Here is a 24,844-nt window from a genome sequence, read left to right as displayed (position 1 = left end):
TTCCATAGGTGTTTACAGCAGGTGCATTTTGGGTCTTTTGAGGTCAGGGACTAGAGCTCTGGACCGTGTGGAATTTTCTCTCCAAAATCACTTGTCAGAACTTTCCAGAAGGATCCTGTTCTTTTTTGTTAATTCTAGGGGCACAGACTTATTTTTATATCCCTGCTTGAGGGGTCCCTCCTCAAGTTGGCAGTTGGCAGGGTGAGGGGTGGAGGGTGGTAACCATGTGTCACAAGCCCTGCTGGTGGTGGCCCCTTTGCCAGGGGCTCCATGGCCCAGCCAGCACGGAGCATGCCCCGAGCCCTTCCACCACCAAGAGTGTCCCTGCCACTCATGCTAAGGATGCTGGAGGGAGCACAGGACCCCAGTGAGCGGGCAGAGCCCAGGCAGCGGCTGAGCCAGGCTGCAGAGATTGATTCTGATAAAATAGCAGATTGCTCGGGGCATGTTTCTCTTGCAAAATCCTGGGCTGCCACCACTGATGTGTGAGACGGGGCGGCAGAGGGAGGGAACTTACGTGATCTTCAGGTGAAAGGAGGCTTTATAAATAGGTCACCTTGTTCCACATCCTGAATTTCATTCTTTCCCCATCTTGGGGCAAAACAATGGTTTTACTGTTCTGGGGTCAGTCGGACACACTGTGGAGGAACTGGGTGTAAGGAGGTGGGTGAGTGTCTGCCACTCGCTGGTGACAGACCCACCTCTGTGCATCCTTTACCTGCCCTTTCTGTCTGTCTGTCCCCAGTCGCTTTGGCTACATCCCCAAAAGAGGGTGTAGCCGCTCCTTCAACATACCTCTTCCTAAAACACCACCACAAACAGGTAATTTTTAGAGGAAGCAAGGCTCGGGAACAATTGATCTGAAAGCATTTTGGGGGAAGGTGGGGTCTGCAGGGTTGTGGCTTTAATTGAAACACCATCGGGGGGTTGCCGGCAGGTGCTGTGCAGTCTGGCCTGTCTCAACCTCCCCCAGGGTCTGCTCTCAGTGCCTCATTCCTCCTCACCTCCTCCTCTTCCCTGGCGTTGGTCTATCAGGGGTGGAACAGCCACCGGTGTTTCTGATGGGGCCACCTCACCTGGCCTTTGCCACATGCAGAGCTGCTGTGCAGCTGCCACCTGGCTGGGTATGGGGACGGACCAGCTGTTCTCTTCTTGTGTTCTGGGTCAGTAGAGAGAGACAGCCGCCCCATTTTTACGGGGCTAATTAAAATCTGTAATTTTGAAACAGTATCATCGGAAGTCTCGGGATAGATCACTGTAGAAATAATGTCCCTCTTTGGGATGGCCCCAAAGCTTCCCCAGGATTCTCATCCTTTATTTAAATACCCTTCTGCCAGGCTGGGCATGGTGGCTCACACCTGTTATCCGAGCACTTTGGGTGGCCAAGACAGGAGAATTGCTTCAGCCTCGTAGTTAAAAGAGCAGCCTGGGCAACATAGTGAGACCCTGTCTCTTTAAAAGAAAAAAAAAGCATTTTAAACGCCCTTCTGCCAGTTATGGATCCTTAACACGTACCTTCATGGATAAAGCATTCAGGACAATAGTGCTTACACATTACGCTGTGCTTGCTTTATAAAAGCAACACAGGTGCAGAACCTTTAGGAATTGCTTTGGGAATAATTTGTTCTTGCAAACATAGTGCGTGAAATCATTGTTTCTCAGCCTTTGATTCTCTTTTGTGTGCTTAAAAATCATTTTAGTTTGAAAAGGAATACATGCATTTTAAAAAATTCAATTCAAAAAGCGTTTTTTCCCTCCCACCCACAATCATTAACCATTGTGAAAGGTTTGATGTTTATCCTTCTAGACCTTTCTCTGTACCTACAAACATAAATAGGCACAGAGAGAATCTTTTTAAATTCTGTTCTTTCAGAAACGGCATCATGATCTGCATATTGTTCTGCGATTTGCTTTACAAATGCGACAGCATCGCGTTACATTTTCTGTTGCGTCACCACTTTGGCGGGGCTGCATGGAGCTCCGTGGTGTAGATGAGGTGAGACTCATGCTGTCCCCAGCATCTTCATCCTCATGTCCCTGTGCGGGCCTATAGGGTTTGGTAGACAAGAGCCCTGGAAGGGCTGTTGCTGGGTGATTGTCGGGCGTTTTGCACATGGACAGGGACTGCCTCGTTGTACCTGCACACCTAGAAGGCTGCCCCAGTTCAGGGTCTGTCCCCCTTCAACACACACCCACAGTGTGTAGGAGTGTCCTTTCCCCACATTCTTTGCAGTTTCCCTACAACTTTTTTTTTTTTTTTTTTTTTTTTTAAACAGAATCTCGCACTGTCGCCCAGGTTCGAGTGCAGTGGTGCGATCTCGGCTCACTGCAACCTCCACCTCCTGGGTTCAAGTGATTCTCCTGCCTCAGCCTCCCGAGTAGCTGGGATTACAGGTGCTCACCACCACGCCCAGCTTATTTTTGTATTTTTAGTAGAGATGGGGTTTCACTATGTTGGCCAGACTGGTCTCAAACTCCTGACCTCAGGTGATCTGCCCACCTCGGCCTCTCAAAGTGCTGGGATTACAGGCGTGAGCCACCGCGGCAACTTTTTTTAACCCTGGGCATCCCACAGCACTGTCTCGCTCCTGTCTCGGCGGTAGTGCTGTGTCTAGCATCACATTCCTCTGTGCCTTGCATAATGAAAGCAAACCGTGGCTGTATCCAGAAGGCGCTCTCTGACCACAGGGACCTGCCTTGCCTCTCCTGCCCCTCCAGGCTCCCTCAGCCTTCAGAGAGAATGGCTGCCCTAGATCATTAAAGGCTGAAGACAGGTGCCCTTCACCTGTCCCGGGTCTAGGACTCCCAAACAGTGCACTTTGGGGATGATTTTGACTCCTCCCCATCTCCGGGGATCAGCATTCATTTCCAGGCTTCCTTCCCTCTGTATCTGCAGACCTGGCTGCCCCCACCTGGAGGAGCCCACGAAACTGGAGGGATTTGCGAGGTTCTTTTCTTCCTTCCTACTAAGATCTGGGGCCCCCAGCAAATCCAAAGATGGCCTTTTCCCTGGACCCAGACAACCTTAAATAGCTGTTGGAAGCTGGCCGAGGGAGTACGGGGCTTTCAGAAGCTCATCTGCTTAGAGCCCAGGCTGCCACCGAGAAATCCAGTAGGGACACGCGGCTCTGATGGGTGTTTGGAACCCCAACCCACCCCGTCCCATGGCTGCTCTGGAAACACTGGGTTGAGGGCTTTTGCCGTCAAAGGATGTAAGGGACATCCCCTTTCACTTGTGCAAGAATGTGTGTGTGTGTGTATGTGCGTGTGTGCACGTGTGTGTGTGTGTAGTGGTGGGGTATTCCTCCCGCTGGGGGAAGAAGTTCACTGAAGCCGAACCCCAGGGCTTCGTGTCATCTGGTGTCCCCGCAGGTAGCCCCTCCCCCTCCTCCAGAGCTTTTAATGGCCTTCACTGTGTTGTAGGAAAGGCAGAATCTCCTCCAGGGTGTGTATCCCTCTGCAGGGGAAGCCAAGGTGACTCCAGGGCCCGTGGCTGCTCTCCGGCTCTGAGGGTCCGGGCCGTGGTTCCTGCCTCCATCCCGTTTTGTGCTCCTCTCTGCTTCCCCGAGCCCAGCCCTCCCGTGCATGAGACAGACGCTCCCACCACGTGCTCGACTTTGATATTGGTGACGTGTCCTCTCCCTTTATCCCCCACCTGCTTGTGGCATGTTGGGGCCAGAGCTGTGCCGGGCCAGGACTGGGGGTAGGTGAGTGTGGGGTCAGGGGGCTGTCCCAGCTGAGCTCAACCAGAGAGGCCAAGGGACGTGGAGCGTGAGAGGCCGAGGCCTTGGCACCGGCGCCGTAGATGCGTGTCAGATTTGACAGCTGATCTCTGACACAAGGCGTGCAGGAGCGTGGGTGGGTGGATGGCTTGCCTGCCTTCCTCAGGAGGAAGCTCTCCACGGGACATGTCCTGAGCGAGTGTCAGGGAACTCGTGCCACACACAATCCGCCACCAGCATCGACTCTTCGATCCAGATGAGATGCAGCTGTCTTCCGTGACTCACGGCCTCTGGGCCAGTTGTGTGAGGAAGGTCCTTTCGGGAGTTCCCAACCCACCGTTTTATGGCTGTTTTTCTCTCTTGACCCTTCTTGATCTTTACTTTAATCTGATCTTACTTGTGGGAAAATGTTGCTAGGAGTTCCCAACCCAGAGTGACTGGTGAGCTCCCTGTCACCCATGAGGAGGAGGGTCCTGCAGTTAGAGCTCCTGTACATACATATGCATACACACACACAGACACACGCCACACACACAGACACAGGCAGACACGACACACGTGTACCTACATGCACACACATATACATACGTGCTTGCACACACAGCACATATATACACACATGAAGACACACCACACACATATACACACATCCAGACACACCACACACACAGATGCATACACGCCTCACATATCTACACACACACACCCCTACCACCCGCACAGGTACACACACACATTCTTTCTCCTGGTTGAAATACCCTCACGGCATTTATGCCTGTGATGAGATTACAACCTGGTCTTCAGGAAGCACCAGACACTGGACCCCTGCGTGTGACAGCTGAGCCTTGCAGCCTGAGGGCTGCAGACAGGAGAACTGTCATTATTTAGAGTGAGTAGAGTTTGGTGGGGCAGGAGGGGTACAGGCCAGGCATTGGTTTGTTGTGGGGCTTGGCTGAGACAGCTGTGCAGAGGAGGAGGCAGGCGCGGTCCTGGGGACACGGTGACTAATGCAAGAGTGTGCTTTTGGGGATGAAAACTTTCACTAAGGGAATGGAGAGCAGGCGCCGCCGGCCAGGGCACTGCCTGGACTGTGACGCCTCTGTCCTGCTTGTTAGTCTCAGCTGCTGCCCTTGCTCTCAGTGTGCAGGCACACAGTGTACACGTGTGTGTATGGGTGTGTGCATGTGTGTGCATGTAGGCATGCGTGCATGCGTGTGTGTGGTGGGTGGCGGTGGCAGCAGCAGGGCCACATCTGTCCTCTGCTCTCCCGTTCCAGCCCTGCAGGGCAGTACGAACCACGCCCTTTGCGTCTGCTCCTCCTGGGTGGGGATGAAGGCTGAGTCCTCCCACCTCCTGGAAACTCACCAACTGCTCAGCAGTCCCAGGCCCTGATGCTTCTGTGGCACTGCTTGGGCCCCACAAGGCTTAGGCATCTGCATTTGCTTCTCAGAGCAGCAGTAAGTGGGGGTGGTCCCAGAGCTGTGCTGTTCTCCCAGCTCCTGCCTGAAGTGTAGTGCCCGGTGCTGGATGCCCTCCTGGCCCAGGGATGTCTGTCTTGGTGCAGTGTTAACAGGAGCCATCCAGGCACCTGTGAATGTTACTCGGTACCTGTGGGTGGTACATACCCCCTGTCCTGAGCGCCATGTCCAGGAATTGTGATGATGGTATTAGCAGTTTTGCATGGGGTCGGCAAACTACAGCTCCTGGGCCAAATCTGGCCCACTGTCTATTTTTGTAAATAAAGTTTTATTGAAACACATCCATGCCCATTGATTTACATATTGTCCGGAGAGCCTTAAATAGTTACTATCTGGCCCCTGATGGAAGAAGTTTGCTGACCCCTGGTTTAGAAGGGACCTTAAACTTGATCTGCCCTAGCCCAGACTTCCAAGTCCTTGGGTCTTGGCCCAAAGGCAGCGTCCCTCTGTAGGGCCAGATGTGGTGACCAGGAAGACAGGAGAACAGTGATCTTTGATCAGTGAATGGAGCACAGGCTAGGAAATAAATGAAAGTGGAAATGCAATAACGCCAGCCCTCTCTGGAACACTGTCTCCACTGAGTTTTAGGTAAGTGTGTGACAGACGAACGAGCAGAAGCTTGGAGAAGCTCAGGGTGGATCTTGGTGGCCGGAGCTACTGTCTCGGCGCATGAGCTTGGAAGCTTCAGGAAGCAGGGCTGGGGAAGCACCCTCCAGGCTGCAGTTCCAGGGGAGGTGGCGAGTCCAGCTCCTGGGGACCCGCAGAAAGGGTGGATCTGTGCGGCCACATTTTAAAATAGAAGGAAGAGGACAGATGGATGGCCTCAGTGTTCCTGCACAGCAAGGAGGTGGCTAGGTGTGAACAACAGGAAGTTGGGAAGGCACTGTCATCTTTAACCATAGCCTGGACACAGGGTGGGTGACAGATGAGTCAAGAGTAGCCCTAGGGCCACCATAGTGATTGACCACCTGGGAGGTGACTCAGATGGCAGAAGTGGCCGGGTGTGTGGGCCACATTCCCTGGCTAGGCCCTGGGGTGTCCTTGTGAGGGAATCACCCCACAGTGCTGCAGGCCCCTTTACCTGCCTGCCCTGCCCAGGAAAAACGCCCCACCCTCTTTCCCCAGCCTCCCTCCTCCCAGGCCCTCCCTCCCACAGACTCCCATCCCTCACAGCCATGTGGTCCAAGGCCTGGGCTGGGGTGAGGGGGTGGAGGGAAGGTGGGTGGAGGTGGAGGGGTTGTGGGTCAGGTTAGGTTTAGGGAGCTCAGCCCAGCATTGGTGTTAAGGACTTGCTGGGCCACCTGAGGTGCTGACATCTCAGAACTAGGAGAGCTTGTGGAGCCGACCTGGACAGACAGACAGTGGATGTCCCACATCAGGGTGAAGCCGTCCTTTCTGGTGGCTCTTTCTGGGACGGGGCTGGCCCAGCCTCTGGGGATCCCCCCCTCCCCACCATCCGGCTAATGCCTGCTGCAGCCCCACAAGGCTGTGTCTTAAGTGGAGACGATGCAGGGCCCTGTCTAAGCTCTGGCTGGCGGACCCCAGGCCAGCCTGTCCTTATAAATAAAGTTTTCTGGAACTCAGCCACGCGTGTTTATTTATGTCCTGTCTGTGGCTGCTTTTGTGCGACAACAGCAGAGACTGTCTGGCCCTCAAAGCCAGGCATTTACTATCTCGCCCATTTCAGAAAAAGCTGATCTCCGGTCTCGCTGAGACAGGCGTTCTGTGTGTTCAGGCCTGGGTTTATTAGCCTGAGAGCTCCCTCCTCCTCCCTCCTCCTCCCTCCTCTGCCTCCCCCTCCTTCCCTGTCCCTCCCTGTCTCACCCCACTTCACCCTTTCTCCCCCTCTGAGGTGTTGCTCTCCTCGCCTCTTCCCCCCTCAACCTCCCTGTTATGGTCCCTCCTGGCATTTTCAATTACCTGCTGGAGGATCTCTCCCTGCCACCTGTCTCTCCCACCCTCCCCTCCCTCCCCCAGCCTCCTCCTCACTCTTCCCACCTGCTCCCACACGTGGAGAGAGGGTGAATCTTCCATGACAGACGAGATCCCGAGAGAAAGGTCCTCCCTGCCGCCACAGTTGAGCGGCAGGGGGGCTGTGGAGGGGCTACGCTGCAGGAAGCGTGACATGAACTAACTCTCTTAGAAAGTAATTCCCGCCCCGTCCTCCCAGGGAGCTGACCTCTGTGCCCACAGGACCCTGCAAAATTGAGAATATGGAGAGGTTCCTGGGCACCAAGCTGGAGGGGGTGTCCAGACAGATGGGAGGGTGGTACTCTGCACCCCCGCTCCATGCAGCTCTGACCTCGAGAGCCGCCTCAGCCCGCCCGGCCCCTCGAGAGCCGCCTCGGCCCTCCCAGCCTTCCTGCAGCTCAGAAAATGCTCCAGTGGGGGTTGGGGAAGAGGGGAATTCAGGGACGGCCACACCCGCACCACACCAGACCCAGCGCTCTCCCCCTTCCCTCCCGCAGCTTGAGGCGCAGGCCCCAAGGCCACAGGGTGTCCCTCTGCAGCGCCATAGAGGGAGTCCTAGAGGTTTCAGTGGCTCCCAGGAGAGGAGATGGAACTAAAAGCTTGAAAATGGGATTTTCCTGGTAGATCAGGGATGTGAGGTCACAGTATTCACAGAACTCTCTGGAACCAGGGCAGCCCTCTAGGCTGCAGAGGGGACACCTCAGCTCTGTAATGGCTTTGCAGACACTGGACACAAGGAGTCCTGCCCTGCTCTGAAGAGATGACTGTGCCCCTGAGATCAGAACCCTCTGTCTATGGCTGGGCGCAGTGGTTCCCACCTGTAATCCCAGCACTTGGCAGGCCGAGGTGGGTGAATCACCTGAGGTCAGGAGTTCGAGACTAGCCTGGACAACATGGTGAAACCCGGCCTCTACTAAATAGAAAAAATTAGCTGGGCGTGGTGGTGGGCGCCTGTAATCCCAGCTACTTGGGAGGCATAGGCAGGAGAATCGCTTGAACCCAGGAAGCGGAGGTTGCAGTGAGACGAGATAGCGCCATTGCACTCCAGCCTGGGCAACAAGAGCAAAACTCCATCTCAAAAAAAAAAAAAAAAAGGAACCCTGTGTCTCACATCAGAAAGGGGAGGGCGAGAAGCATGACCTGGCCCCTGAGATAAGGGGGTCGGGGCACCAAGTGTTCCCACATGGGAAGGTTCTGCCAGGACCAAACTTCCTGGAGACCTGGCCGCCCCAGGAACAGGGTCTCGTGGGGCCTCTTCCCAGCTGAGAGGGAGCTCTAGGCCAGCCCCACTGCAGAGCCTGGCCCTGGCTGGCCCCATACTGAAGGGGGAGGCCAGCCCTCTGAGGTCCCTGGATTTCCGTGTGTCTGGGAGCCTGCAGCCTCCCCTACCCCGGGTTCCTTTGGGTTCTCTTTGTCTCCTTTACTCGGGCACCCTAGTAACAAGCGACCCAGCGTGACTCTCTCCCGGCAGCCAAGGCTCCGACGGCCTCCCGCCCAGGCGCCCCCACAGGCTCCTTTAGTTCCATTTCTTCAACGGGAGCCTGCCTTGCCCCTGGCCTAGTTGATCCTAGGAGCCTGACCCCAAACCAGGCTGCTCTCCTTGGCCTCCCTGGTCCCTTCCAGAGGCCGAGGAGGTTCTTGATGGCAGAAAGAAACTTCTCTCTTGAACGAGGCTCAAATCTTCTGCTGCCTTATCCTTCTCCTTGAATAGAACTCTTCCTGGCCAGCACTTTGGGAGGCCAAGCAGGGTGGATCACCTGAGGTCAGGAGTTCAAGACCAGCCTGGCCAACATAGTGAAACCCCGTCTCTACTAAAAATACAAAAATTAGCCAGGCATGGTGGTGGGTGCCTGTAATCGTAGCTACTCGGGAGGCTGAGGCAGGAGAATCACCTGAACCCAGGAGGTGGAGGTTGCAGTGAGCCAAGATCACGCCACTGCACTCCAGCCTGGGCGACAGAGCAAGACTGCGTCTCAAAAAAAAAAGAATTCTTCCTGGGCTACCAGTGGAGAGGGATCGGGTAGATGATGCAGTGAGATCTCTCCCCCAACCCAGAGTCCCTGTTCTCCCTCCTGAAGGACCCAGGGGATGGTGAGGCCAGAGAGGGAACGAGGCATCCTAGTGTCGGACTTTCCTCCCCAGATGTGCTGTTGAGACCCAGAGGGCGAAACCCTGGCTTCTAGTTGAAGGGTATGGGCAGGAAAAAGGTGGTTGGTCATCTAAGAAATCCCGGGGGTCAGGGGATGAGCCCCCCTTGCTGTCTGAATCGAGGCCTTTGCTTGAGAAGAATGTAGCTGGCGGAGGAGGCTCCTGGTGCCTTTCGTGCCAAGCGCACACAGACCCCTGAGTTGAGCTGTCCAGCTGCACCAGAAGGCCCTTTTCTGCAGTGAACTGGTGGTGCGTCTGCTGGAGGTAGTTGTGCCAGAGACAGGGAGGAGGAGCTGGGATTGGCATCCTCAGCAGCCTCTGCTGCTACCTGGGGCTCCACTTCCCCTCTGAACCGCAAGGCAAGGGCCATGCACCTCCCTCTGTTTTGACCAAGCAAATGCCCACTGTCGTGGCTGAGTCCTGGTTCTGTGGCACCATGGCCTTCCGCCCTGTGGAACCCTGATGAGGTATTTGGTGGGCATCAGCCATGTGTCTGTACCCAACACAGATGAGGGTGATGCCCAGCCCCCAAGCCCACCTCTCCACACAGTCGGCCGCGTGGACAGATAGACCCTTTCCTTTGTGACAGCTAGCCAGGGAACGGGGGATTTCATTCTGCGCCAAGGCTCCAGCCTGCCCGTGTCAGGCATGACGGAGCCCAGGCGCAGGCTGCTGGGACATGCTGATGTGGTCGTCTTGCCCTCCGGGTTAACTTTCCCCTTCATCCCACAGTCCTGCTCACCAGTTGTTTGTCTTTCTGTCCATTAGGCAATACTGAACACTGCGCAGCTTGCAGAGGTCTCCTGGCAGCCCTCCTTAGGAATTCTGTCTGGCCCCGATCAGAATACTGGAGACGAGACCACGAGATTGATGAGTTTGCCTTGGGAGTCGGTAAGAAGGTGAAACCAGGGGTGAACATGGGTCAGAAGGTCACTGGAGGGATCAAGACTGTGGACATGAGGGACCCCACGTACAGGCCCCTGAAGCAGGAGCTCCAGGGTCTGGATTACTGCAAGCCCACCCGGCTGGATCTGCTACTGGACATGCCCCCCGTGTCCTATGATGTCCAGCTGCTGCATTCGTGGAACAATAACGACCGATCGCTCAACGTCTTCGTGAAGGAGGACGACAAGCTCATCTTTCACCGGCATCCGGTGGCCCAGAGCACGGACGCTATCAGGGGCAAAGTCGGGTATACCCGTGGGCTGCACGTGTGGCAGATCACGTGGGCCATGAGACAGCGGGGCACACACGCCGTGGTGGGGGTGGCGACGGCAGACGCCCCCCTGCACTCTGTCGGGTACACAACCCTCGTGGGGAATAACCACGAGTCCTGGGGCTGGGACTTGGGGCGCAACCGGCTCTACCACGATGGCAAGAACCAGCCAAGCAAAACATACCCAGCCTTTCTGGAACCAGATGAGACATTCATTGTCCCTGACTCCTTCCTGGTAGCCCTGGACATGGACGACGGGACTCTGAGCTTCATTGTGGATGGACAGTACATGGGAGTGGCTTTTCGGGGACTCAAGGGCAAAAAACTGTATCCTGTAGTGAGTGCCGTCTGGGGCCACTGTGAGATCCGAATGCGCTACTTGAACGGACTCGATCGTAAGTGTCTCCTCTGCTGTCAGAGGCAATGCCCTCCCTCAGTCCCCATGGTCCTGGCTGGGCTCAGGCCAAAAGTTGATACAGTCATTGGAACTAGAGTGTTTTGAAGACAATATTCCAGTGTATTCAGACCCTCAGAGGCAACTTTTGCATCTGGTTAAGTGAGGAATTCTACCCAGAGTCTGCTAGATTACCTAACGGTGCCTCATGAATGAATGGACAGATGGATGGATGATGGATGATGAGTGAATAGATGGATGAATGATTGGTTGGATGGATGGATGATGAATAGATGGATAGATGAGTGAATAATGGATGGATGTTTGGATTGATAAGTGGTTGAACAAACGGATGGATATGGGTGGATGGGTGGGTAGGGGGTGGATGAGTGTTTAGATTGATGGATGGATGAGTGGATGAACAAGTGGGTGGATGAATGAGTGGATGGATAAATGAACGGATGGATGGATGGGTGGGTGGGTGGGTGGATGGATGGGTGGGTGGGCGGATGGATGGATGGATGGATGAGTGAATGGATGGATGGATGGATGAGTGAATGGATGGATGGATGGATGGGTGGATGGATGGATGGGTGGATGGATGAGTGGATGGGTGGATGGGTGGATGGATCAGTGAATGGATGGATGGATGGATGGATGGATAGATAAATGAACAGGTGGATGAGTGGGTAGATGGATGGATGGATGGATGAGTGGGTGGATGGATCAGTGAATGGATGGATGAGTGGATGGATAAGCAGATAGACTAATGAATTGATGGGTAAATGGATAGATGGATGAATTAATAAGTAGGTGGTCTTTGTTTCTCTGGGTGACCTGCCTCCAGGTTTGATCCTCAGATGACCAAATTCTAGCCCAGTTGCCAGCATATCATCGAGCTGGGGTTTGTAACCTTGGGGATACTAGGGCCTCTCCGGTAAATGAATGCTAGTGACCTCTCTCACTCATTAGACAGGCTTAGAGTCTTTCTCTTCTGCCGGAGGCTTCTGAGTGGGCTCCTTTGAGATACAGTCCTGAGGGACTTCTTCAGTCATGAAGTTGGGGAGGAGCATGCAGATCAGAAACAGACTGAGTCAACAGCGAACTCCACCTGTCCCTTTGGGAAGGGGAGTGGCCTTTCTCAGACTGTGAATGCAGCCCATGTGTAGGGGCACCGTGCTGGTGTGGGAGGTGAAGCCTCCATGGCTGCCCAGCTGGGAGTCCGTGGTAGCAGGAGGGCCTGGCGTTGCAGAACGGCTCACCCCGTGTACGGCCCTCTCTCAGAGTTCCTTGCCTGCATGAGTCCCTTCTACCGCCTGCAAGTCCCACGTCGGGAAGCAAGTGGGCTGGAAAGCTCCATCCGCCCATGGGTTGACTGTCCTTAAAGGGCAGGTTCAGCTCAGCACCCTGAGCTCTAACCCCACCCTGCAGGCCAGGCAAGAGGCAGAGGGGGGTGAGGCCCCCCACCAGAGGTCAGGACTACAGATGCTGACTCTGTCTTGAAGTCTCCAAGCCTGCAGCTTCTCCTCCTGGAGAGGGAGGTCCTCCTCCTGCCCCTCCTCCCCCACGTCAGCCTTTGAAAGATACTGGGGAAAGTGTCGGGGTGGTTAGGCATGCGCAAACGCTTACACATTTCTCTTTGGAAGCCTCCCCGCCCCTCTTTCTCTTGGTCCTCTGCTGTGACTTTGACTGTGATGGCAGTGAGTTGACAGCCACACACGATGTCTGTGGTGCAGGCTCCCAGGGCTGCTTGGTCCTCGTCTGTGCAGCCTGGCGCCCCCAGGTCATGGGACTCCTGGAAGAGGTGGGTGACCAGGCCTGCAGCCAGCAGGTAACCTCCCCGGGGAAGTCACCTCGGAAATGGAACCAGCAGAGTGAGTTCTGTGTCTGTCTCCCTAGGTGTCAGAAATGAGTGGCACCACGTCCACAGCCAAATTTGCCTCAAACTGGGATGGCTGCAGATTGGGAGCCCTGGGCCTATCCTGCCTAGGACCTAGAATCTTGAGGAGCCCTGACCCTCAGCCCTGCCTCCTTCCTCCCAGCCATGGGGTGGTCACGGAGCCAGGGAGGTTAATGTCCATTCTTTGCAGACAGACAGATGAGGGGACTGCCAGACCTGCTCTTGTTGCCTGCCCACTGAGACTGTGGGGCCCCATGAAGATTTCCAGCCCTGTGCCCTCCAGGAACATGCCCCCTGATGCTGTCATGAGCTCTGGGTTTGCACAGCTTCACGATTATGTATCATAGCTCCAGTACAGTACACAGACCGCTGGAGTGGCTGGGAGGGGACTGGAGCCTATTTGAACAGAGGGTTCCGCCCACCCAGTCCTGGAGGTGCAGACACATGTCCTGTGAATAGGCGATTTCCTGCTTAGTTAGCTCTGCATGAGATGGGAGGTTGGATGCTTTCATAATTTTCCTTGTTTGGAAAATCCTGAAGATGTTGGGTGTGTGGGGGATACGAGAATGGGAATCAGGATTCGGGAACCGCATCTGTGAGCTGGAATCTAGATGGCCACTCAGAGCATCACAGCCGGGCGCTATTAGTCAGTGACGAGGATGCTTTTTCCTCTCCACCAGCATCAGATGCCCGGCAAGTCCTGGTCAGACATGAATGGGCCCTGGGCCACGTGGTCAGTTGACTTTAGAGGTTCCAGATTGGAAAATAGATGTAGTCGTTCTTGGGACACTGAGCAAAACATTGGAGGGGGGGCACTGTCACAGCTCCGCTGCAGCGTGGTGATAGGGTGAGGCGCGGGTGTTAGCGCTGCCAGCCTCAACCCGCTTAACCCGACACCTCTGGACGCTTATTGAGGCAGCATCTTGTGTCTTAGGAGTGTCGTTCTGCGGCTGGGCGTGGTGGCTCACGCCTGTAATCCCAGCACTTTGGGAGGCTGAGGCAGGTGGATCATGAGGTCAGTAGTTGGAGACCAGCCTGGCCAACATGGTGAAACCCCATTTCTATTAAAAATGCAAAAATTAGCCGAGCGTGGTGGCATGCACCTGTAATCCCAGCTACTTGGGAGGCTGAGGCAGGAGAATTGCTTGAACCCGGGAGGTGGAGGTTGCAGTGAGCTGAGATTGCACCACTGTACTCTAGCCTGGGCAACAGAGCAAGACTCCGACTCTGGGAAAAAAAAAAAAAAAAGTATCATTCTGGCTGCTCTATAGAAATGGATGGCAGAGGCAAGAGTGGCCTCTGAGAGGCCAGGCCAGGGATGAGCCAGGCTTGTCCCGGTGAGAGGTGATGGGAGCTTGGGCCAGGATGGAAGCCGGGGGGGTGGGTGGCGGGGGCGGCCCGGTTCCGGGACTCTTTGGAATGGGCTCATCCATGGACCGGATGTGACGAGAAAGGGAAGCAGCAAGGTGACTCGCAGTGTTTAGGTTGAGCAGGTGAAGGCGGGGGCTGCTGACCCGAGATGGGAAAGCCCAAAGGAGGAGCAGGTGTTAAATTTGAGACGCTTCTTCGACACATCCAGGGGGCCCTGCAAGCCTAGTCTCAGAGAGCGGTCAGTGGGGGAGTTGTCTGCACATAGGCGACTTCAGAGCTGCCACCCTGGGCGAGGTCACCAGAAGTAGGGGCTAGGGAGCGAGGAGAAGAGGGCTGAGGCTGAGCCCTGCTTAGAGGCCAGGAGGGTGGGGGCTGAAGGGACCCAGTAGATTTTGGTGTCCTGGATGCCAAGTGAGGAAGGGGCTTTCAGAAGGGCAAAGTAGCAGCAGGTCAAGTACATGGACGGCTGAGAACCGTCCATCAGCTTTGGCAACAAGGAATTGGCATTTGACCTTGAGGAGAGTCACTTGGGTCAGGGGGCACGGGAGGAGCCTGATGGAGTGGCTGGAGGAAGACAGACAGGGTATTCGTCTCCTGGGGCTGCTGAACACATTACCACAAGCAGGACAGCTGAAAACAGCAGAAGCGCTCAGGAGGCCAGGTGTCTGCGATCAGGATGGTAGCGGGCTTGACTGCCTCCGAGCTCTGAGGGGGAGCCCGCCCCAGGCCTCCCCTCGCCCCTGGGGGCTGCCGGGAATCCTTGGCATCCCTTGGTCTGTAGATGCCTCCCTGAGTCCCAGCCTCTGTTTCCCCAGGGTGCTCCACCTGTGTATGTGTCTCTCCGTGGCCCCTCCTCTTCTTAGAGGGACACCAGCCATTGGATTCAGGGCCCACCCCAATCCACTATGCCCTCGTCATAATGAAGTACATCCGCAAGGCCCTGTTTCCAGATAAGGCTCCACTCTGAAGTTCTGGGCAAACATGAATTGGAGGACACTGGTCAACCCGCTTCAGATGTGGAGGCAGCCAGTGTAGACCATCTCCATGAGGCCTTCCTCTCCCTGTGCTGCCACCTGTGGGGGGTGAAAGATGAGCCCGGAGCTCCATCCCCTCACGTCACCCCTACCGATGCTGGGGTGCCCATAGTGAGGTCAGAGCCCACCCAAGTCCCCCGTCCCGGGAGAGTTGGCTTTGCCTTCCAATACAACTAAAGAAGGGGGGTGTCCTGGTGAGATCGAATCCCAGGGTCTGCCTGGGAGCAGAGCATGACAGGTGGAGGCTCTGGCCAGGCCTGGCTGGATCTGTCATCTTCCTTTTTTTTTTTTTTTTTTTTTTTAGAGATGGGGTCTCACTATGTTGCCTAGGCTGGTCTCAAACTCCTGGCCTCCTAAGTGGTCCTCCTGCCTCGGTCTTCCAAAGTGCTAGGATTACAGGCCTGAGCCACCATGCCCAGCCGGATCTGTTTTCTTGGTGGCAGACCTGATCTGGGGCTTTGCTGTCTCTGTCTTGGAGGTGGAGGTAGTTCCACTCCCTGGGATATCTGGAGAATCATCAGTGTCCCCACTACCCCTGGGTTCGACTTCCGCGAGGGGCAGCTGTTTGTAGGGCAGCTCCAGCAGTTTCCCTGCGTGTGTGCCTTCCCGGAGGTCTCCCAGCCCACTGTCCCCTGCGGCCTCTTTCCTGCATGCCAGGCAGAACCCCCCCGCAGCAGAGTCCCGGCTTCTACACTGGGGCCGTGGCCGGGCGGAAGTAGGGGTACTGAGTTCTCGACGTTTCCCTGTGCGGCCTCCCCACTGTCCAGCCTGCTGGGGCCACAGGCCCCGTGCTCTGATTCCTCCTCAAGGCTCGAGGCACAAGGCCTTGTGCTGAGGATGCAGCCAGAGAGGCTGCTGTGTCACTCTCCCTCTCTCTCCTGGAGGGCAGGAGTGGAGATGGCCATTGCTGAGTGGGGAGACACAGGGCCTGGCCTGACCCCGGGCCTGCCCGCCACCCTACCTGGAGATGTGGAAAGGCCTGTTTGCAAGCAGCAGGCTGGCAGGCTGTCCAGGGAGAGCCCCTGACCTTGTGGGTCCTCTGGCTCTACCCCCCCGCTTTAAAGACATCTCCCACTGAGGAGGCATCTTCCATGCAGTTCAGCATTTTCGAATTTTCTTTAACGGCTCCCAGATGGGTTTGGTGTGGTTTGTCGTGGTTGAAGGTTCAGGGAAGGTCAGCTCGTCTCCTCAAGATCAGAGCCTCCTCCCGGGTGCCTCCTTCCTGCACTCCACTCCAGCTGGACTCTGCCGGGAGCTACTCATCGGGAGACTGATACCCCCGCCACCAGGGCCACCCACCCTTCCTTCCTTCCTTCCATGTCGGGGAGGGGTTGTTCCAGACCCTATTCCCCACGCCCTCCAGAAGGTCTGGTCATATGAGGACCGCAGGCTCTCAGAGTTTGGGGGGGATAGGGGACCAAGGGTGTCTGATCACCTAGGTGGATCTCAGGCGTCCTTCCCCAGTTGACAAGGACAAAGGCTCCACGTTGTGTTTGGCTGTGCTCTTTCGTAAGAACTGCGTAGTGTAGAGGAAAACACACACACATTCTATGATGGCCACCCGACCCGTGACATTCTAGAATCCATGTCCTGGAGCGTGGTCCCCACAAGCTGCTTGCAGGGCCAGCCACAGGAGCCATGACAGCTGTCGGCGAGGACATTGTGGAAGCCGGGGCATTCTCTGATGCGGAACATTTTTCCTTGACCTCACCGTTCTGCAGCTCGTTCACTCAGCCCGTGAACTGGGCACAGCACCACACTCTTGAGGCTTGAGTTGGGTTGAAATCTCTCGGGGAACAGCGAGACAGTTGTGGGTTGGGGCTCTGGGGCTGTGCATGTTCACGTGGGCCACCAGGTAGCCGTTTCTCACAGAAATGTGGAAGCTGGTGCACTGTCTCTTCCAGTTCCTCAGGCTTCTGCTCCCAGAAATAGCGCCTGATTGACTTCCTGATTTCTTTGCTGCTCATTCAGCATTGCACTCTCATTCACAGAAATTATTTAAATGAATGAGCGCCTAAGCTTCCCGGGGATGGGCATAGCAGCCAGAGGCCCCAGGCCACAGTGCGGGTGCCCACCCCCTCGGTAGATTTCAGCAGGCACCTGGGTTTGTGGCTGGAGCTGGGTGCAAAGCTGGCAGCCCCCAGTCAAGAGTGTGGAGGTTGGGGAGAACTCCCTGGTCCTGGTAGTGACCAGCTGAATTGGGGGCTGGGCATTTTTTCACGGCACGAAGCCCACGTCTGTTTCTGTGGCCATGCATTCTTGGTCTCTGCCCAGCCTTTGGAAAGCAGTTAGACCGGGCCCTATGCGCCATCAGTTTCCTCCTGCAAGATCAAGGAGGTGTGACCTGTTTATGTACTTGAGGACCCAGAGAATAGACCCATTCACAGGATGCCTGGGTGACTCTGGTCCTATTTTCAGCTCATAACACATCACTGCAGCCATTCACTGCCACTTCTGTAGCCCGTCTTGGTGGATCCCATGACCCATCCCTAACTGGTTTATTCAGTGAGATCCAGAGATGGCCAGGCTGTGGCAAGTCCTCTACCCCACACAGCTGCGTTCACAGGGGATGGATTGTGGCAGCTGGAGGGCCTCATCCCTTTGGAGTCCATGGCTCTCAGACCTTGGACCTGTAACTCTCACCTCCCCAAGCCCATTTCCCTATCTGTAGGTTGGGGTCACAGTCCCCATCAGGCACACGACTGGTGCCCCACAGGCCATGGCTGGGGCTGGGGCTGCGGTGTCAGCCACTCAAAATAAGGCGCTGGATGGAGCTGGGGGCTCATGTGGACCTCTGCAGTTTTAGAAATTTTTTTTTTTTTTTGGAGATGGAGTCTCATTCTGTCACCCAGGCTGTAGTGCAGTGGCGCAATCTCAGCTCACTGCAAACCTCTGCCTCCCAGGTTCAAGCAATCCTCCTGCCTCAAACTCCCAAGTAGCTGGGACTACAGGCATGCACGACCACACCCGGCTAATTTTTGTATTTTTAATAGAGATGAGGTTTTGCCACATTGGCCAGGCTGGTCTCAAACTCCTGACCTCAGGTGATCACCCACCTCGGCCTCCCAAAGTGCTGGGATTACAGGCATAAACCACCGCGTCCAGCCTAGAAACATTTCTTCATGGGTTGATTGGAAACCCATTACACCAAGAGGGTAGTGACGGAACTCCCTCTCAGCCCTCACTGCTGCAGCCTGGCAGGGCTCTTGGGCCACATTCAGTGGCTCTTAGAGCTTTCTCAGGTGCTTTCCAGCCACGAGGGAGAGCCCCTCCACCTTCCGGCGGGGGCTGAGCCACATTCTCCCGGGAGGGAGCTCAGGGCAGCCCAGACCCCTTGGCCCTGATGAAGGCCAGATGCAGGCGCGCTCCCAAGCAGAGAAGAGAACACACCTGCAAATTCCCCACTCCTCTGTGCAGAAGGCCCACTGCCGACAGCCAGGCCAGGCCGCAGGCTGCGATAAGCACTTCTGGCCTTCAGGATCTTGGCTGCATGGGACTTTGGGGAGAATCTGGTCTGGATTCCATGTCTTACAGATGGGGAAACAAGTCCGGGCAGACGGAGGGATGTGCTCCAGGTCAGGCTGCGGGGCAGGGTCTGGAGTCACCAGGCTGGGTGTTTTACCCGAGGGAAACCCAACCCTGTGAGGAGCCGGGTGGGTGGAACCCAGTCCCACCCCATCACGAGGGGTCTGTGGGATCCTTGACCTTAAAGAACCCAAGGTTATTTCATTCCTCCATTTGTCTCCAATCAGAGCTCCTCTTAATCATCCTAAGCTGGCCACAAAAGGCCCCCTTTCAAAATTCTCCACTAAAAATACAGAACATTTCAGTTCCTTGTCAGGAGCTGTGGCTGTGACCGTCCACGGGGGATGAAGAGCGGTGGTCCCTCTTCTTTTGTTTATTTATTTTTTCAGTTTTGGGGTTTTTTTGTTGTGTTGTTGTTGTTGTTGTTGGTTTTTCTGAGACAGAGTCTTGCTCCGTCACCCCAGGCTGGAGTGTGATGGTGTGATCTCGGCTCACTGCAACCTCCACCTCCCAGGTTCAAGTGATTCTCCTGCCTTAGCCTCCCGAGTAGCCGGGACTACAGGCCCATGCCACCATGCCTGGCTCATTTTTGTGTACTAATTTTAGTAGAGATGAGGGTTCACCATGTTGGCCAGGCTGGTCTTGAACTCCTGCCCTCAGGTAATGCGCCCGCCTCGGCCTCCCGAAGTGCTGGGATTACAGGCGTGAGCCACCACACCTGGCCTTTTTTCATTTTTGAGACAAGGTCTCTGTTACGCAGGCTGGAATACAGTGGCACAATCACAGCTTACTGCAGCCTTGACCTCCTGGGCCCAACCGATCCTCTCGCCTCAGTCTCCCAAGTCCTGGCTGATTTTTATTTTTTGTAGCGATGAGGTCTCCCTATGTTGCTCAGGCTGGTCTCAAACTCCTGGGCTCAAGCAGTCTTCTGTCCTTGGCCTCCCAAAGTGCTGGGATTACAGGTATGAGCCACTGTGCCTGACCTGGTCCCTCTTCTTTTAAAGCTTGGGGTTTAGTAAATGCATTATCAAGCCTAAGGTCCATTCTTTTATTTTGTAACAGCTTTACTGAGCTATAATTCACATATCATACAATTCACCCATTAAAGTATCCAATTCAGTGGCCTCTTGCGTGGTGAGATCTAGGAAAGAATTTTAGAACATTTTCATCACCCCAAAAAGAAACCCTATACCCATAAGCAGCCTCTCTCCATTCTGCCATGCCCCACCCGTAGTGTTTGGTCTTCAGTAATTGATTTTCGTATATTTGAGACACATTGGTGAATATTAAAGAACTTTAATCCACTTTTTACTGGTAGGATGGAGTTTTGTGGGTTCCTTTTAGTTTTGGGGGCTGACTATTTTGCTCACAAAGGAGTCTCAAAGTCAAGGGGAGACCGTGGATGAAGCCTCAGATCCATTAGTTTCAGGGCTTTCCATCTGCGGAACAGCGTGGGCGGCCCCACGAAGGTCCAGGTGTGCTCACTCCTACCTGGTTTCAGGAAAGAGAGCAAAGAGGGGTCTGCTCTGGCGAAGCGGGTGAGCAGGGCCGCGCAGCCTTCCAACGCTCAGAAGCCTTGGAAGGCATGAGTTTCAGACTCCTGAGATCTGAAGCTGACGGCTCATCTGAGATGCAGCTGAATGAACTCAGCCTCCTTTGTAGGAAGGCAAGGCTGGGCGCTCTGGGAACACAGGACGGAGGTGCCCGGGAGGCTGCAGCTGGAAGCGCTCTGTAACCCTGGGGCCTGAGGCAGCTCTGCCCAAGTTCCCCTGGCTGTGAGAGAGCCCCATGTGCCTGGGGCAGTTGCGGGGAGAAGGCCCAGGCAGCTCTGGGGGATCAGCTGAAACTGGGCTGGCATTTCCAGTTTCCCAGGTCCTGAGCTTGGCCTGGGCCCTCAGCCTCACTGTCAGACAGAAGCACAGACACCTGGGGTTTCTCTGTCTCCATGTGGCACAGAAATGACACCTTCAGGCCGTGGGGCCAGCCAGGCCTGTCACGTATGATTCAGGACAGGGTTTACCATGTCTTCCTTTGCAGCATGGTTAGTGGCTAAGGGCATGGATGCTGAGCCCAGGCTGCCTGGATTCAGATCCCAGCCCTGAACCTTGGCACACTGGGTGTCCCCTCTGTGCCTGTGTGTGTCCTCAGTTCTTTTTTTTTTTTTTTTTTTTGGACAGAGTCTTGCTCTGTTGCCCAGCTAGAGTGCAGTGGTGTGATCTCAGCCCACTGCAACCTCCATCTCCCAGGTTCAAGTGATTCTCCTGCCTCAGACTCCTGAGTAGCTGGGATTACAGGCACATGCCACCACGCCCAACTAATTTTTGTATTTTTAGTAGAGACGGGGTTTCACCATGTTGGCCAGGCTGGTCTTGAACTCCTGGCCTCAAATGATCCACCCACCTCGGCCTCCCAAAGTGCTGGGATTACTGGCGTGAGCCACCATGCCCAGCTAGTCTTCAGCTTTAAAACAGAGGTGAGAATGGTATCTGAGAGCAGCTGGTAACAGAAAATGATTCCCTTCCTGAAGCCAGTGCTGGGGGTACGTGCCGGGAAGAGCTGGCTCCCATGTGCTCCGACCGACAGGCCCCAATGGCAGCTGCTTGCCTGGACAGGCAGAGTCACCAGTGGGGAAGAGCAGGGATCACCTGGGTTCGAATCCTAGCTGCATGTCCTGCCAGCAGGGCGACCCCTGGCAAGTCATTTAGACTCTGTCCCTCAGTTTCCTCATATGTAAAATGGGGATGAAGGTAATGGTGTCTCTGTGACTATTAAGTCATTCATAAGAAACCACTGTGAGGATTAAATGAGTGTTAGCAGAGGGCTCGCCCAGGTGCCCAGCCCAGGGTGGGCTCCTGGTGGCAGCTATTCACATGCTAAATTTAAAATGAAAAAGCATTGCATTTTTCATTGTTTCTTTACTGATTTGAATGAATACTAATCAGTGATAATATTGCTGCTGTGGTTAGCGCTGTTTGCTGAACACCCACCCAAGCTGCGCTGACCTGCAGTTTCTCTGTCTCCCCAGCCGAGCCACTGCCGCTCATGGATTTGTGCCGTCGCTCGGTGCGCCTGGCCCTGGGGAAGGAGCGCCTGGGGGAGATCCACACGCTGCCGCTGCCGGCTTCCCTCAAGGCCTACCTCCTCTACCAGTGACGTTCGCCATCATACCGCCAGCGCGACAGCCACCTGGTGCCAACTCACTGAGCCGCCTGCCGCTGGGGCCGCCGCACCCTGCACCTTGGACCGGCATCCATAGCCATGGACAGAGGTCCCTGGCCTTCCCTCATCCTCCGTGGCTGCCTCCATGGGACAAGGACCAATTCCAACACAGGCTCCTCTTTCCCCCTTCCCGACATCAGCAGAAGGCAGCATCCCTGCATGCCGTCCATATACAACCCCTCTTTGAAAAAAGACACAGAGAATAAACTCCTACGAAAGCCCTACATTGAGCTCCAATCTGCTCGGGGTGGGACGGGTGCTTCCCACATCTCCGGGAGAAGGCTGCAGCCACCTGGGGGTCCCAGGGTGGTGGGGGTGGCAGGTGGTACCACAGCTCTGAGAGCAGATACCAGGGGTACTAAGAGTTGCTTAGACAAGGGCTGGTGCCCGGCCCAGGGTGCCCAGCGGGGCCATGCCATGGCAGATAAAGCTCAGGACGTCAAAAACTCACCATGGACACCAAGGCAGAAACCAAGAACTGTCTGCAGGCAAATAAGCACCCAGCACCCATCCTGGCTGCCGGTGCCCCATACCCTATATTTATTCTTTTAACAATAACAAAAGCCATTTATTTATTCCATCTAGAAAGGAAACCCTGTTTCAGTCCCCTCTCTCTGGCTGTTCTGTTACTTTCCTTCCACCTGTGCCCTCCCTGGGATATGTATGCCTCGCCCGCCCTCCCTGGGCACATGTGCATACGTGCCCAGGCACAAGTATGTCTTTGGGTCCCTTGCCCTGCAGTTTCCAGGGGGCTCTGCTCCAAGTTCCCTAGCGGGCCCCTCAGGGAGAAATAGCCTCACGTGCAATCTGGGTGTCTTCGGGGGCCCGTCTGGAAGGGCTGCAGCAATTCCCCTGTGTCTCCAGGTAACCAGCTAACTCTTGGGCTCAGGCACCCTTGCACGGGGTTGCATTTCTTTAGTCTTCTGTGGGTCTTTTGGTGTGGGTTTGATTTTGCTTTTGCTTTCTAGCTGAGATTTCCCAAGTGCATCCTCAGAAGCTCTGGGTGTGCCAGAGGACCCCCAGAACTAAGAAGGGAGGGCGAGTGGGTCTCCATTCCCTGAGAAGCCAGGGGCAGGGTGGGATGGGGAAGACCAGGAGCAGAGTCGAGCCTCACAGAAGCCAGCGCGGGTCTCTGCTCAGCACCCCAGCCGGGGCTCCGGACCCAGGGTAACAGCCCCAGTTCATCCCAACCCCTCTCAGAGCCTCAAGAGGGGTAGCTCGGCTGCCGGAAGAGAGGGGTGCCCTATCCCTGGCAACCCCTCCACGTAGCATACCCCAGCACGTGCCACCGCCTTTGCCATTTCTTTGAGCTTGAAGTTAACTCTCTTAGAGTCTAACTTTGGTTCATTTCTGCACAGGTACAATAGATGACTTTATTTGTTTAAAATGTTTAATATATATACATACATATATATATATATTTGTCTGTAAGAATTATGTTTTAAACAGCTGCTGTAGAGTACCTTTTTTTAAGTAAATCTTACAGTGGAGTATATTTTTTAAAGCACAAAATTGGTGCCAAGACTGGGTGAGAAATGTACATTACCCCCTTATTATTTTGACGGTTTTTTTTTCGGGGCAGGGGACCTTACCTGTAAGACTTTTAAAGATTTTCCTCCCTCCTGTTTCAGGTGGGTCACATTCTGATGAATGTTTCCCTTGTACAGATCCCAGCTTATGGCCTTGACCCAGCCGTCCTCACAGATGCCGGGTGACCCTCTAGCTCTCTCTGCATCTCCCACCCCCCGACGCCCTGGGACCCTCGACCCCACCCTTCTTTCCTACCAGCCCAGAGCCTTGTGGCTTGTACAGTTTTGAAACTCCCGTTCTATTTTATGATGGTTGATAATAGTCAGTAACCTAATAAAGGAACGTTTGTTAAAATATCAAACCATTTTTGAGTTCCTCGTTTGTGCCTCGGGGGGAGGGGAAAGAGACATAGCTGACCCCTCCTGGGTCCAGCCAGCTCCACGGCCCACAGTTTTCAGCAGATGATGGGCTGACTCCCTACTACCCCTTGGCAGAGGGTGGGATGCCAGGCAAAGCCCCAGACAGAGAAGGAGAAGGAGAGTCCTGGAGGGAGGACCCCAGAACAGCCTCATCCCCATTTCAGAAGTTCCTCACCCTGGCAGCCCAAGCTGCAGAAACTTGCCAAGTCTAACAGACAGTGATTCTGCGCCTTCGTGAGCGCATCAGGTTGGTTTGTGGGGTTGTAGAACTTGAGTTGACCGTGGGCTTTTTAGGAGCAGAGTGTGAGCCATTGTGGGCGTCCTCAGAGTCCAGGCTCTAGGGGAAGGAGCAGATCCTTCATTTGTCTTTGTGTCCCCTGGGGCTGAGTGCACGGTGATGTTTGCTGAACTGTTGCAGAGTGAACTTGTTCTGCTAGCCACGTGGGCAGAGCCCCCAACAGAAAGGACAGGAAACTCTGGCTTATTTAGGGAATCAATGGGTGATAAAATGACAGTCAAGAAATTTACTAAGATGTGATCACGTGTCACGGCTAGTTTCCAAAGAATTAGCAAGAGCACATTAAGCTTGCGGTGGGGACACTTCATTCTGAAGGCGTGTTGGGACCTGATAGTGCCGTGAAAAGTGCCTGGCCTGAGGGCCCAAGATCCCTGGGCCCAAAGACCCATGTTCCTTTCTCTAAGAGCCTCCTGACCAGCTATCCTCAGACCACACACATCAGCAGCATCTGGGAGGGGGTTGTGAAAATGCAGATTCCAGGGTCCCACCTGAGATGTACCAAGTCAACACTTCTAGGGCCAGGCCCAGGTATATGCATTTCCTCAACTCCCTAGGTGACCTTGCCTAAGAGAGTTTGCACACCACTATTTGTGACAGTGTCAGCTGTTTTGCAAAGTTG

At 54.9% G+C, this 24,844-nt stretch overlaps 1 protein-coding gene across 1 annotated transcript in view; it reads left to right on the top strand.

The window, feature by feature from the left end:
* The window catches only part of SPSB1 (splA/ryanodine receptor domain and SOCS box containing 1), a 78,595-nt gene extending 54,726 nt beyond the window's left edge, over positions 1 to 23,869 (top strand). The window contains exons 2-3 of the mRNA XM_034954806.4: positions 10,088 to 10,930; positions 21,785 to 23,869. Of these exons, the coding sequence (XP_034810697.1) occupies positions 10,237 to 10,930; positions 21,785 to 21,912 (822 nt within the window). The 5' untranslated portion in view covers positions 10,088 to 10,236 and the 3' untranslated portion in view covers positions 21,913 to 23,869. The remainder of the gene's footprint in view (positions 1 to 10,087; positions 10,931 to 21,784) is intronic.
* Positions 23,870 to 24,844: the final 975 nt, after the last annotated feature.

The sequence above is a fragment of the Pan paniscus genome, chromosome 1 (genome assembly GCF_029289425.2).
Source record: "Pan paniscus chromosome 1, NHGRI_mPanPan1-v2.0_pri, whole genome shotgun sequence".
NCBI lineage: Eukaryota > Metazoa > Chordata > Mammalia > Primates > Hominidae > Pan > Pan paniscus.
The sequence above is the reverse complement of the archived record's forward strand: the minus strand, read 5'-3'. Positions and strand labels throughout refer to the sequence as shown.